Raw genomic sequence first — 13,894 nt, 5'->3', positions numbered from 1 at the left:
CTTTCTTTTCCTCCAATGATACATACTGTATATGTAATCTTAAAACACACACAAATTATGATATATGAATGAAGTTAGGAAAGAGAGGTAGTTCAATCGTTCAATAAGTCTTATCTCTATCTGAAAGTTTTGTATTGTTATAAATGTCCCATGTCTCGGGGTGTTATTGAAACCAATGATAAATACAAACGTAGGTATCCAAGAACACATGCATTATTAATTACTTATTATGTTGTTCATGTAGAACAATAAACAGGTTAAACTCAAATCAATAAGCAATGATAACTATTTTTCATAATTCCTTCAAAACGACAAAACTACTTTTACAAGCATTATGATTATTACAAAATCAATAATACACGCACATCTTACAGTCAATATCATAAATAAAACATATCAATATCAAAAACAAGAATGGCAAATGGCGTCTTTGTTACATCAGAGTGATATATTTATAAAATGATCAAAGTCCAATGTCTGGCTGTTCCACCGATCGTTTTCACTCCTGATAAAGGTGACCAAATGAAAAATAGCATTCTTGATAATGGAGGCCAAAACAACGAAAACGATAACTATTGATAAAAGGGGGCTAAATGGAAAATATCATTCCTGATAATGTAGGCTATACAAAAGGATAACTATTGATAAAGGGGGCTAAATGGAAAATATCATTCCTGATAATGTAGGCCACACAAAAGGATAACTATTGATAAAGGGGGGCTAAATGGAAAATATCATTTCTGATAATGTAGGCCACACAGAAGGATAACTATTGATAAAGGGGGCTAAATGGAAAATATCATTTCTGATAATGTAGGCCACACAAAAGGATAACTATTGATAAAGGGGGCTAAACGAAAAATAGCATTCTTGATAAAAGAGGCTATACAAAAGGATAACTATTGATAAAAGGGGGCTAAATGGAAAATATCATTCCTGATAATGTAGGCTATACAAAAGGATAACTATTGATGAAGGGGGGCTAAATGGACAATAGCATTTCTGATAATGTAGGCCATACAAAAGGATAACTATTGATAAAGGGGGCTAAACGAAAAATAGCATTATTGATAAAAGAGGCCATACAAAAGGATAACTATTGATAAAAGGGGGCTAAATGGAAAATATAATTCCTGATAATGTAGGCCATACAAAAGGATAACTATTGATAAAGGGGTGCTAAATGGACAATAGCATTCTTGATTATTTAGGCAATACCAAAAAGAGAACTCTTGATAAAGGGGGGGGGTTAAATGTATAATAGCATTCTTGATAATGGAGGCCATATGTAAACGCTAACGCGAAATGCTCAGGAATATTTTGAAAAAGGGGATCAACTTGAAACGATAAATCTTGATGAAGGGGGCCAAATGGAAAAGATAAAGTTCTATTTATAACGGGGGCCAAAATAAAGAAGAAATCTTGATAAAAGGTGCCAAAAGGAAATGCTATAATTAAAGAAGTATAGTTGTTTCATCCTATAATAAAGAACCTGTATCATTGTCAACCTTTAATACGTTCTTTTAAAACTTGGTGCAAATGATACAAACAAAGGAACATGTCTATACATTGTGAAAATACTGTCAAAGAAAATATTTACAGGAACACACCCTAAAAAAACTCATTTAAAAATCTACAAAAATAACTCCAAATCACTTCCGTCTCCCCATTTCAGGCACAAAATGTCTCTCGCGTTATACTTTGTATGAATGCTCTCCCGGTCTCCCGATTCCTGCAATTCTCGATACACTTTGTATGAATGTACTCTAAGTATCCCTTTTGCAGGCACCAATTATGCATTTTTTTTGTACACTTTGTATTATTGAGCTCTAATACCAGATTGCAGGCACGAATTTCGTAAAACGTTCTAATAACACTTAGCATGAATGAACTCTCCGTGGTGATCTCACGTTGTCAAACATTCCGACGTCCGTTCTACATGCGTGTTCATTCCGTAACTTCGGGCTTCTCTGCAGTGGACTCTGCGAGTGCAGACCTGAATCGAGAGAAACATTTCAGCTAGGTTATAATTTGATATCCGTTTTATTTTTAAAGAACAGTTACTTTTTTTCAAACAAACAAGCTATATCATTATTAGCTTATTAAGTCGTTTCAAATCAGTGTGAATCTAAACTATGAAACATCTGATCTGGTATTCATTATTTTTCTAATTGGATTTAAGAACGATGTAGCTAATCGGATTACTTGTTATTTATAACTGCCCAATACAGTGAATGAAGTAAATGATGTATGACCCTAAGATTTACTTAAGTTGCGAATACCACCCCAGAAGTTAAACTGAGTTTCATCCTTAAAATAAAACATAGTTTAAACGACATTATAGTGTTTGGCTGTTTGGAATAATATTATTTATTTTTAAATCCGCCCGACGCATTAGCATATTCATAACCAGTAGGGCATCAGGCTTACAGACAACGATTGCGTCACTTTCACTGTCATTACTAATAATATCCATCATGTGTTTCCGGCCCGGATTGAAATATCCGATCAGAGTGCATGCGCTTAAGTCGCGAACGAGGCTTGTCGGAAAAATCATGATTATTTTTGGTTGCATACCTACAGTTATTATTTTATAGAAATATTGATGTAGAAACTGCATTTTTGCACAATTCAACAAAACGCGCGTGCGGCGTTTCTTACTGAAATCAATACCCGTAGTCAATTAAGATCACTGTTTATATCAAGAAGATCCTTCCATACTTATTCATCTATATGCTCTTTATTGAAATGACACAGTTTCCTTTTTATTAACAAAACATTGAAATCAATAAGAACTTGGGTTGCGCGTAACTCATATGGCATGGGGTGCCAGATAGGATATTCCAGCATGGCTAAATTAACCAGAAATGCCTATCCGGTGTGCAATAAAAACTATATTATAAATGAAATACATTGGTTCGTCAATATTTCACGCGTTTAGGATTCGTACTTAAAATAGATGATACATCGTCATGGTCGTATGTATAATATTTGGCATTTTTTTTAAAACTGTATCTATTATGTTGTTTTAATTTGTATTGGTGAGACTCTAATGAAGCATTGAAACTCACAAAGATACTCAATACGCTAATGTATTTCACACCTTTTAATAGGTTTTGCATTAATATTTAAAAATATATACCTGCACAAGTTTTATTTGAAAACTGCAAACTCCGAACAGACTTAACGCGTTGGCTTGATATTGCATGGCTCGATATTGCATGACTCGATATACACGTTGGCTCGATATTGCATGGCTCGATATACTCGTTGGCTCGATATTGCATGGCTCGATATACACGTTGGCTCGATATTGAATGGCTCGATATACACGTTGGCTCGATATTACATGGCTCGATATACTCGATGGCTCGATATTGCATGGCTCGATATACACGTTGGCTCGATATTGCATGGCTCGATATACTCGTTGGCTCGATATTGCATGGCTCGATATACACGTTGGCTCGATATACACGTTGGCTCGATATTGCATGGCTCGATATACATGTTGGCTCGATATTGCATGGCTCGATATACACGTTGGCTCGATATTGCATGGCTCGATATACTCGTTGACTCGATATTGCATGGCTCGATATACACGTTGACTCGATATTGCATGGCTCGATATACTCGTTGGCTCGATATTGCATGACTCGATATACTCGTTGGCTCGATATTGCATGGCTCGATATACACGTTGGCTCGATATTGCATGACTCGATATACTCGTTGGCTCGATATTGCATGACTCGATATACTCGTTGGCTCGATATTGCAAGTCTCGATATACTCATTGGCTCGATATTGCATGACTCGATATACTCATTGGCTCGATATTGCATGACTCGATATACACGTTGGCTCGATATTGCATGGCTCGATATACTCGTTGGCTCGATATTGTATGACTCGATATACTCGTTGGCTCGATATTGTATGACTCGATATACTCGTTGGCTCGATATTGCATAGCTCGATATTGTATGACTCGATATTGTATGACTCGATATACACGTTGGCTCGATATTGTATGACTCGATATACTCGTTGGCTCGATATTGCATGGCTCGATATTGTATGACTCGATATTGTATGACTCGATATACACGTTGGCTCGATATTGCAAGGCTCGATATACGCGTTGGCTCGATATTGCATGGCTCGATATACACGTTGGCTCGATATTGTATGACTCGTTATACTCGTTGGCTCGATATTGCATGACTCGATATACTCGTTGGCTCGATATAGCACGGCTCGATATTGTATGACTCGATATTGTATGACTCGATATACACGTTGGCTCGATATTGCATGGCTCGATATACACGTTGGCTCGATATTGCATGGCTCGATATACTCATTGGCTCGATATTGCATGGCTCGATATAAGCGTTGGCTCGATATTATATGACTCGATATACTCATTGGCTCGATATACTCGTTGGCTCGATATTGCATGGTTCGTTATACTCGATGGCTCGATATTGCATGGCTCGATATTGCATAGCTCGATATACTGTTGGCTCGATATTGCATGGCTCGATATACTCGTTTGCTCGATATTGCATGGTTCGTTATACTGTTGGTTCGATATTGCAAGGCTCGATATACTCGTTGGCTCGAACTGGATTAAAAGGGTCGTTTCTCTACTTGTTACCGATAGTATGGCTCGATATCGTGAGTGGCGATATGTTTCCTCACTCGATGTCATTTTCGCGGTCCCTACGGACTCTGTGTTTTGTTTGCGTGGCTCGATGTCATTTTCGCGGGCTCATGTAAGAATATCACACAATTAGCACAATGCCATAATCGATTAGAACTGCTTGATCGGAATCATAATTAATATCAAACTTAAGTAGGTTAACAGTTTGAGCAAACATGCTATTACTTTAATTTCTGATTTTAATTGGCTCGTTTACAAACGTCAAAATTGTATCATTACATTTGCAAATCTTTTTAAAAAGCGTCATTTACATAAAATAATGCTTGGAAAGTTTCTCCAAATATATATATTTGTATTTATACAAATGTCAAATGCTGATCAATCTAGAAAAGGACCCGGTATAACCTAACCTATAAATATTGCGTGTTTATTGTTTACGCATATATGTGTTTAAAGTTTAATTAAAAAAACAAAATAAAATTGATATTTTTATAGTATCAAACGCGTCATGTCGCAAACATTACGATAACTATTTCCAATAAATACTCTTCTTTTGCGGATATATCGTAGCAAATAGCAAATGAGTTTTAAACAAGACGTTCTTTAATGTACCAAAGAAAAATACACATTCAGTAAGAAATCCCGCTTGGCTCGATACACTCGAGGCTCGAAGTATTTTAGCCGGTCCCTGGAATATCGAGCCACTGAGATTCGAGTTTATTTGAATAAAGGCTTTGAGTGGCTATTGCAAGTGTAACCGTTTTACGTACTTAAAGCTGCACTCTCAAATATTTACCGTTTTTTTCAACTTTTGTTGTCTAATGATATAAGATTGCTGACAAAAAATCCCATTGCATAATTGCATATTTCCGTTCGAAAATTAATGTTTTATTGCCTAAACCGTTACTAACGGTTTAATAAAAATTCATAAAAATAACATTTTGAACTTAAATATAAACGTCTGCGATTTAAGTTTTTGCCAGCAGTCGTATATCACTGGTTTCTATAGATTTTCGCAAAAAATGACTCGTTCCAAGACAAACAATAAAAACGTTGTAAAAACGATCAATCTGTGAGAGAGCAGCTTTTAATAAAGGCTAGAATGGCAATTTTAATACACATCCACACTCTATATAACGTTAACTCACTTACTTGTTTGCGGTTGTTTTAAAACGAATGTTCCATATTTGGCCAGGCTTATAACGTTCTTGTCGCCAAGATTGAAACTCATCGTTGTTTGGTTCGAACTTGAATTCCTCGATCTGAATGGCAGGGTCTTCCTCCATCCTTTCCTTCAATGACCAGACTTCCGGAGGAGGCCCTACATCACACTTGTCTAACACACACTCAACCAAATGTCGAGAAATTTTCGCTTGGCAGGCGAGACGCTCAACTACGTGTTGTAGTATTGATGCCTTATGAAATCTGAGTTTTGCTGTTTGAGCAGGTGAGTGGATGGCAGCCATCTGGGGAAAGTGAAGATTGTCTGCATGCGGCACTTCACTGGGCAGTATACCACATTCTGATATCTCACACGTGTATCCATAATAAATTGCACTGGAAGCAACATACAAACACAATGTTTCCGATATGTCCGTGTCTTCGATCTCAATACGTTTGGTATAGTTTAGTGACGTGTTTGGAGGAGGCACCATCTGATTCCTCAGCGGATTGTACTCGTCTGATATTTCGGTACAAACATTCAATCCTAATGTTACTGAATGGTTGAGTTGATTCATCCTACCGACGATTTGACAAATTAGTTCTGTTGACATCTCAATACCATATAGTTCCAACTTTGTGGTATAATCAGCTGAGATAGGCTGTGGACCCAACATCGGTAAGACTGGTTGTTCAGCAGCAGGGTTTGATTCCAGGGTTAGCCTTGTCAAGTCACAGTCCACGGATTGACCGCATCTGGTCATGTAGTCAATAAGCCGAATAAACCCCTCTACTGTGATGGTAACATTGCAAAGAGATATGCATGTTGTACACTCAGATGATACTACCTGCTGCTCGCATTCATTCTGAGGCTGCGGTACATCATCTTCCGGTTCTATGGAACAGCCCCCCAAACACAAGTACGTACCTCCCGCTTTAATGAAAGACTGCGATAGTCGTCTGAACTGTTCCTCTGACATGCGAATATTTTCCAGGTATAATTCCTCCAGATGAGAGAAAAGTCCTTCCCGCTCATTCTGTGAAATGATGTTTTGTTATAATTATGACATGTTTCTTGAAGAAGTATTAACACTAGTATTGGTAGTAGTCATAGTAGGTTGTAATAATAATAATAATAATAATAATAATAATAATAATAATTATAAAAATAATAATAATAATAATAATAATAATACGAAGAAGAAGAATAACAATAATAGATATAATAAGAATAATAAGAATTATAAGAATAATTATAATACTAGTAATGAAATAATAATAATAATAATAATAATAATAATAATAATAATAATAGTAAAACAATAAAATAGATGAATAATATTTATTATTGAAATAATAATAATAATAATAATAATAATAATAATAATAATAATAATAATAAAATGAAAGATAATAATAATAATAATAATAATAATAATAATAATAATAATAATAACAATAACAATAATGATAAAAACAATAATAATAATATTGATAATAAAAATACTAAAAAATATAATAATAAAAATAATAGTAAAAAAAATAGATAAATAATAATGATTATTAAAATATTAATAATAATAATAATAAAAGTAAAAAAATATAATAGATAAATAATAATAATAATAATAATAATAATAATAATAATAATCATAATAATCATAATAATCATGATAATAAAATAAATAATCATAGTAATATAATAATAATAATGATAATAATAATAATAATTGTTTTAAAACAACAGGGTATTCATTGTGTATTAACAAATATAAACAGGGCATATTTTTTTTTCAAATTCCAAGACACTTAGTCGTACTTTGATAATTTAAATTTTTATTTTAAAAATGCTGTTTATCCAGTGTTGCTTGCTTTTCAAAACCCTTCCACTATTGGTATATCAATTATAAATATATTAGTATTAGCATAAATGTACTACACATAATTCTGCAAGTTAATGCAAAAGCTTAAATTGGGTTACCACATTGGAACAGTCAACAGAAAGCGTTTTTCCGCTATAATAAACAACGCAAATCGTAATAATATTGCCCACACATGCACACACGCACACACACACACACACACACACGCACGCACGCACGCGCGCGCGCGCGCGCACGCACGCGCGAACGCACACAAGCGCGCACACACACACACACACACACACACACACACACACTTGAACAAATAACCAATTATCCGCTTCGAAACAGACATAATTATGTAACTATACCTAGACGTTTAAGTATTTACTCGAAATCAACAATCTCATCTTCCATTGCTTTGTGGAACCGGCTTGATGTTCACCTTCGTAACAGTAACACGCTTAATGAATTTAAGGCATCTTTAAAATATACATGCAAATGCTCAATGGTTCCGAAATAATATCTTGTCAGGGAGAGACTTTCAAATCTCCACCATACAAGAATCAGAAATGCGTGCAGCAACCTTTATGCACATCTCCACATAAACTATCTTCGTGATAATCCTATTTGTAACTGTGGACAAGGCACAGAAGATGCAGAACTTTATTTCTTTAAAGTGACACTCTTATTCAAAATTAAAACATACACATGTATAACAAGCATAAACTTTGAATGATAAACCTTTGACTTATTACTTAATAATGCATTTATGGAAAATATTAATTACTGATAACACGAGTGATATATAAATATAAATACTATATAAAAATATATAAATATTAAATGATTGGTAAATGCTAAAAGTTTTAAGTAAGTACTGCAATCTTCCATCGTGTCATAAGGTAGAAATACCGTATTTTCTGTACCTTTCTTTCAAATTAAACTCGGCATCCTTCATAAGAATAATTGTTTTTGACATATAATCCATTTTTGGGGGAAAATTAAACAATTGTTTTAATTGCGGTAAATCGTATTTGGGAGTAAGAGTGCATCTTTAAATGTAGTAGATACGGCGAAGAACGCGTGTTATTTTTTTTTTAAAATACTCGAATGTTTCATCCTTTAAGTAAATTATTATTTTAGAAAGAAAATAGCAGTCGATGAAAACAGTGTACTTTTTATTGAAGTTTTTAAATACATACAATTAACGAAACGTTTCTTTTGATATCATCCTCAATAACGATATAAATGGTCTGGGATGTTATTATATATTTTTTTCTCTTTTGTGGTAACCAATTCTTTTCTTTTCTAAAGTAAATAACATTTTTTCATTGTTCTAGTAACTTTTAATCATGGATTTTACACGACATTGACGCTATATTGACGCCTGGGAAGGGCTGAAACTAATGTTGTTATAACTTGTAGCCCAACCATTTTGTTCTTTTTGTTCGATTTGATTATAAGTGTTCGTGTAAATAACGTGTAAATTGCATGTAATTTATACTGTTTACAAAAGAGCAATAAAATATTATAAAACTAACACACACTCACATGCACACACGAACGCACGCACGTAAGCACGCACGCACACACTCTAACGCACGCACTAACGCACGCAGGCACGCACGTACTCACACACGCACACATGCACTCACAAACCTACATAAGCACTTACGCACACAGGCACGCACTCAAGCAAGCACGCACTCACTCACGCACGCACTCACACAAGCACGTACTCACACACGCACTCACGCACGCTCTTACGCACGCAGACAGAACGCAGACAGCACGCAAACACACACACCGTTCGTATATCAATAAAGGGCTTTATACTTTAACGAATTATATAATTTTCCTGTATTATATTACTACACATTTAACTGGGTTGATAATGCATTAATCTTCTTGTACTTCGTTTTGGATAGTCTACTTTAGTTCAAAAGGTGCTAAAATTTGAGTCTTCGAGAGTTCATTAAAGACAATTTCTAACATTGGTTTCTTGTCTGTTTTATCGTTTTTCGATCCCTGTCGTTCCTTACGAAATTAACAACTTACAATAAATATATCACTGCTGTTCACACCTGTTAATTTGATGCTGTATTATAATTTCAAAATACGGACCTGTGGCTCCATAAGTAAACACACTAATCAAAAATTTCACGGATGTAAACAAAATATAAAGATACTTCATTAAACTTGTTCTTTATCTGTTTTCATTTTGGAATTCTTCTGGAAAAAGGCAAATGGCAAAACTTATAAATATATATATACATATCATAATTTATATGTAAAAAACATTTTTATTATTATTTGACATAATATGAATTGACAAAACACTTGAAAAAAATTTTTTTATGTCCATACCGACTGAAGATTTGACAAATACCCAAAACAAACAAACAAACAAAATGTATGACTACAAAGTTATCAATGAAATACACATTTGTTACATTATTGTAAAGGAATATATCATCTGATCTACATCTATATTGCTATTGTAATTCAATTGCATATAAACATCGGTATGTTGTACAGTTTTTGTTTTCAAATTTTGATGCTGATGTTATGGCATTGCAGTGCTAATGCCACTTGACACGACTTAACCACACGACTTAACCACACGACTTAACCACAGGATTTAACCACATGACCTGACCACACGACTTAACCACACAACTTAATCACACGAGCTAACCACACGACTTAACCACACGACTTAACCACACGATTTAACCACATGACCTAACCACACGAGCTAACCACACAATTTAACCACACGAGCTAACCACACGACTAAACCACACGACTTAACCACATGACCTAACCACACCATTTAACCACATGACCTAACCACACGAGCTAACCACACGACTTAAACACACGACCTAACCACACGATTTAACCACATGACCTAACCACACGAGCTAACCACACAACTTAACCACACGACTAAACCACACGACTTAACCACACGACTAAACACACGACTTAACCACACGACTTAACCACACGACTTAACCACATGACCAAACACACGACTTAACCACACGAGCTAACCACACGACTTAACCACACGACTAAACCACACGAGCTAACCACACGACTAAACCACACGACTTAACCACACGAGCTAACCACACGACTTAACCACACAACTTAACCACACGACTAAACCACACAACTAAACCACACGACTTAACCACACGACCTAACCACACGACTTAACCACACGAGCTAACAACACGAGCTAACCACACGACTTAACCACACGACTTAACCACACGACCTAACCACACGACTTACCCACACGACCTAACCACACGACTTAACCACACGACCTAACCACACGACTTAACCACACGACTTACCCACACGACCTTACCACACGACTTAACCACACGACTTAACCACACGAGCTAACCACACGACTTAACCACACGACCTAACCACACGACCTAACCACACGACTTAACCACACGACTTAACCACACGAGCTAACCACACGACTTAACACCATGAGCTAACCACACGACTTAACCACACGACTAAACAACACGAGCTAACCACACGACTTAACCACACGACTTAACCACACGACTTAACCACACGACTAAACCACACGACTTAACCACACGACTTAACCACACGACTTAACCACACAACTTAACCACACGACTTACCCACACGACCTAACCACACGATTTAACCATACGACCTAACCACACGACTTAACGACACGATCTAACCACATGATTTAACCACACGACTAAACCACACGACTAAACCACACGGCTTAACCACACGACCTAACAACACGACTTAACCACACGACTTAATCATTTATTCATTCCATTATTCAATCGGTCATTCACTCCCAGGCCGCAACATTGTATGTTTTATCATTCATGTTTACTTTATGATATGAGTTCAACGTTAATTAAAAATTACAATGTGCTTGTAATGTTTTTATGTTTATTCCAATACAAACTTCCCAGGGGAAGGTAGAAATCTACAACAAACAAAAATTATATTCAAACAAGCAAAATTACCTACAGAAAAAATATAGTTACTGTAACATGCCGGCTGTATGTTCAATCGGTGTCGTAGAACTTATATGGATCGCTCTTATATAAATTTTCCTCAGGCTACGTTGCCTTATGATTTAAACAAATTCGAAAAATGATTGGTGGGCTAAAACAAAATCAACCTTATGGGAGCTTGTTTATTTGCGATGCAAAACATCTTAACCTTTGTCAGCGCGCAGATCGCAATGCTCTGTGGCCAACGCAGGTGTCAGGTATGAGGCTTACTAGAGTTTCTAGCCACCAGCTCCGTTCACCAGACTAGATCGCAATGCTCTATGTAACTGGCTACTTGAACTGGAACGCTAGATAACCCTATAGATGTCAAGTTCCTGGTGCCTTTTTATACCACAGGTCACAATGCTCTGTGTTCAATAATAAACAGCCAGAAGGTCAAGACTCTAATTATTTGCCTTCAAAAGACCATTTCTGGTTTACTGTTTGATGTTACCTCGACGGCGGTCAAACACAGAATGAATCTTTCAGCCGAGCGACGCGCTTATATACTCACCGGGCGGACGAGTTCATTATTAAGATGGGAAAAACGGGTATATTCCACTTTCCGAAAACATGAAGGGAGACAGCTTTATTTTTACTTATACTTTTTATGAAAACAACTCCCGGTTAATTAATAATGTTTAACATGATTTCTTTAATAATTATTGTCGCTAATAAAATATTTGTATGGAATAAATAAGTATAAAATGTAAAACTAACCTTTGAAATACACCGCCAGACATTTAACTGTGTAAGCGCAAATGGCTAATTTATAACAAAGGGCGGTAATCGTGCAACTATGCGGTTACGCTACACAAATGGCTAATTTATAACAAAGGGCGGTAATCGTGCAACTATGCGGTTACGCTACATTACTAAGACAAGCTTACTTAGTTTTCCTTTAAAAGTCTAAATCTGGACCCCTGCATACAAACAAACAAGAAAAATACATAATAACAGAAAATGTAGAAAATATCAGCGTAAGGAAATGATTTATCAAATAATAATGGAATGAATTCAATAGGAACTTACTCTGTGGGTAACCCAAAACTATCCTTAATTATAAAGAAAATACAAATTTCGCAGTAACACATTTTCATTGCAGAAATGGCTTATTCTAACTAAGGGAGATAAACGCGCAAAACGAAAAAGTACCCTCACTGGCTTAATTGCCCATTACATGACAACAAAGTGCAATATTTGCAAAAACAAGAAAAAAATCTCAGTTTGAATTGAAAAAAACAACAACATTTATTACGAGGAGATTATGTAAAAATTAATATGAGTTCTTAGATGATATAACCTTAACTTGTATACACAACAATGTACTATATTTGCATAACCCATGTTAGCTAAAGTTCTATATGTCAAAGTCTTTTAGTTTATAATATAATATAAGATCGCTGACAAAATATCATATCATAGATTTTCATATTTCCGTTCGAAAATTATTTTTTTATGACTAACGGTTTAAGAAAAATACATAAAACAATTTTTGAACTTAAATATAAACATCTGCGATCTAATTGTTTTGTCAGCAGTCTTATAATACTGGTTTCCATGGATTTTTCGCACAAATTGGCTCGTTCCAAGACAAAAAATAAAAAAAGTTGTCAAAACGTTCAATCTGTGAAAGTGCAGCTTTAAAGTGCAAATGAGTCAAACAAATACATGTTTTCCTTCATGTTTTAGTCATATTTCTAAATATAACTGTCAAACACATGAATATCACCTTCTGTTCTTGTAGCCAGTCCAAGAGCTTGCTGGGGAGTATTAAAATGTATGTTGCATTCTCATAAATTCATTGAGGACAATATACGTTTTGTTTTAATCTAAGTACTTTAAACACTTGAAATTATCTCAATCAAGGACTTCGCTGTCGCTACGTTTCGCTTTGTATTTGTCATTTTCCGTTAAAGTAGGTTTAGGCTCTTCGTACAACTTTTCAGATATCTAATCAGTGTTGAGCCAAATACACACTGTGCTTGCAGAATTATCATGTAGTTTAAAATGCTCCACTCTCAAATCTGAAAATAAATAATTAATGATAAAGAACTTATCAATTCTAAATATTTTAATATCATAAACATATCAACAGAGGTATAATTGCAGTA

General features: G+C 35.2%; 1 protein-coding gene across 1 annotated transcript; it reads right to left on the bottom strand.

Moving 5' to 3' along the window:
- Positions 1-1,497: 1,497 nt before the first annotated feature.
- LOC128222547 (uncharacterized) lies at positions 1,498-12,522 on the bottom strand. The gene is made up of 3 exons (XM_052931608.1): positions 12,501-12,522; positions 5,825-6,870; positions 1,498-1,996 (listed from the first exon to the last, which is right to left on the bottom strand). Exons 2-3 carry the CDS (start codon positions 6,811-6,813, stop codon positions 1,948-1,950), a joined length of 1,038 nt encoding a protein of 345 aa, XP_052787568.1. The 5' UTR covers positions 6,814-6,870; positions 12,501-12,522; the 3' UTR covers positions 1,498-1,947.
- Positions 12,523-13,894: the final 1,372 nt, after the last annotated feature.

This window comes from Mya arenaria, chromosome 16 (assembly GCF_026914265.1).
Source record: "Mya arenaria isolate MELC-2E11 chromosome 16, ASM2691426v1".
Lineage (NCBI taxonomy): Eukaryota > Metazoa > Mollusca > Bivalvia > Myida > Myidae > Mya > Mya arenaria.
This window is presented reverse-complemented; position numbering and strand designations above follow the sequence as displayed.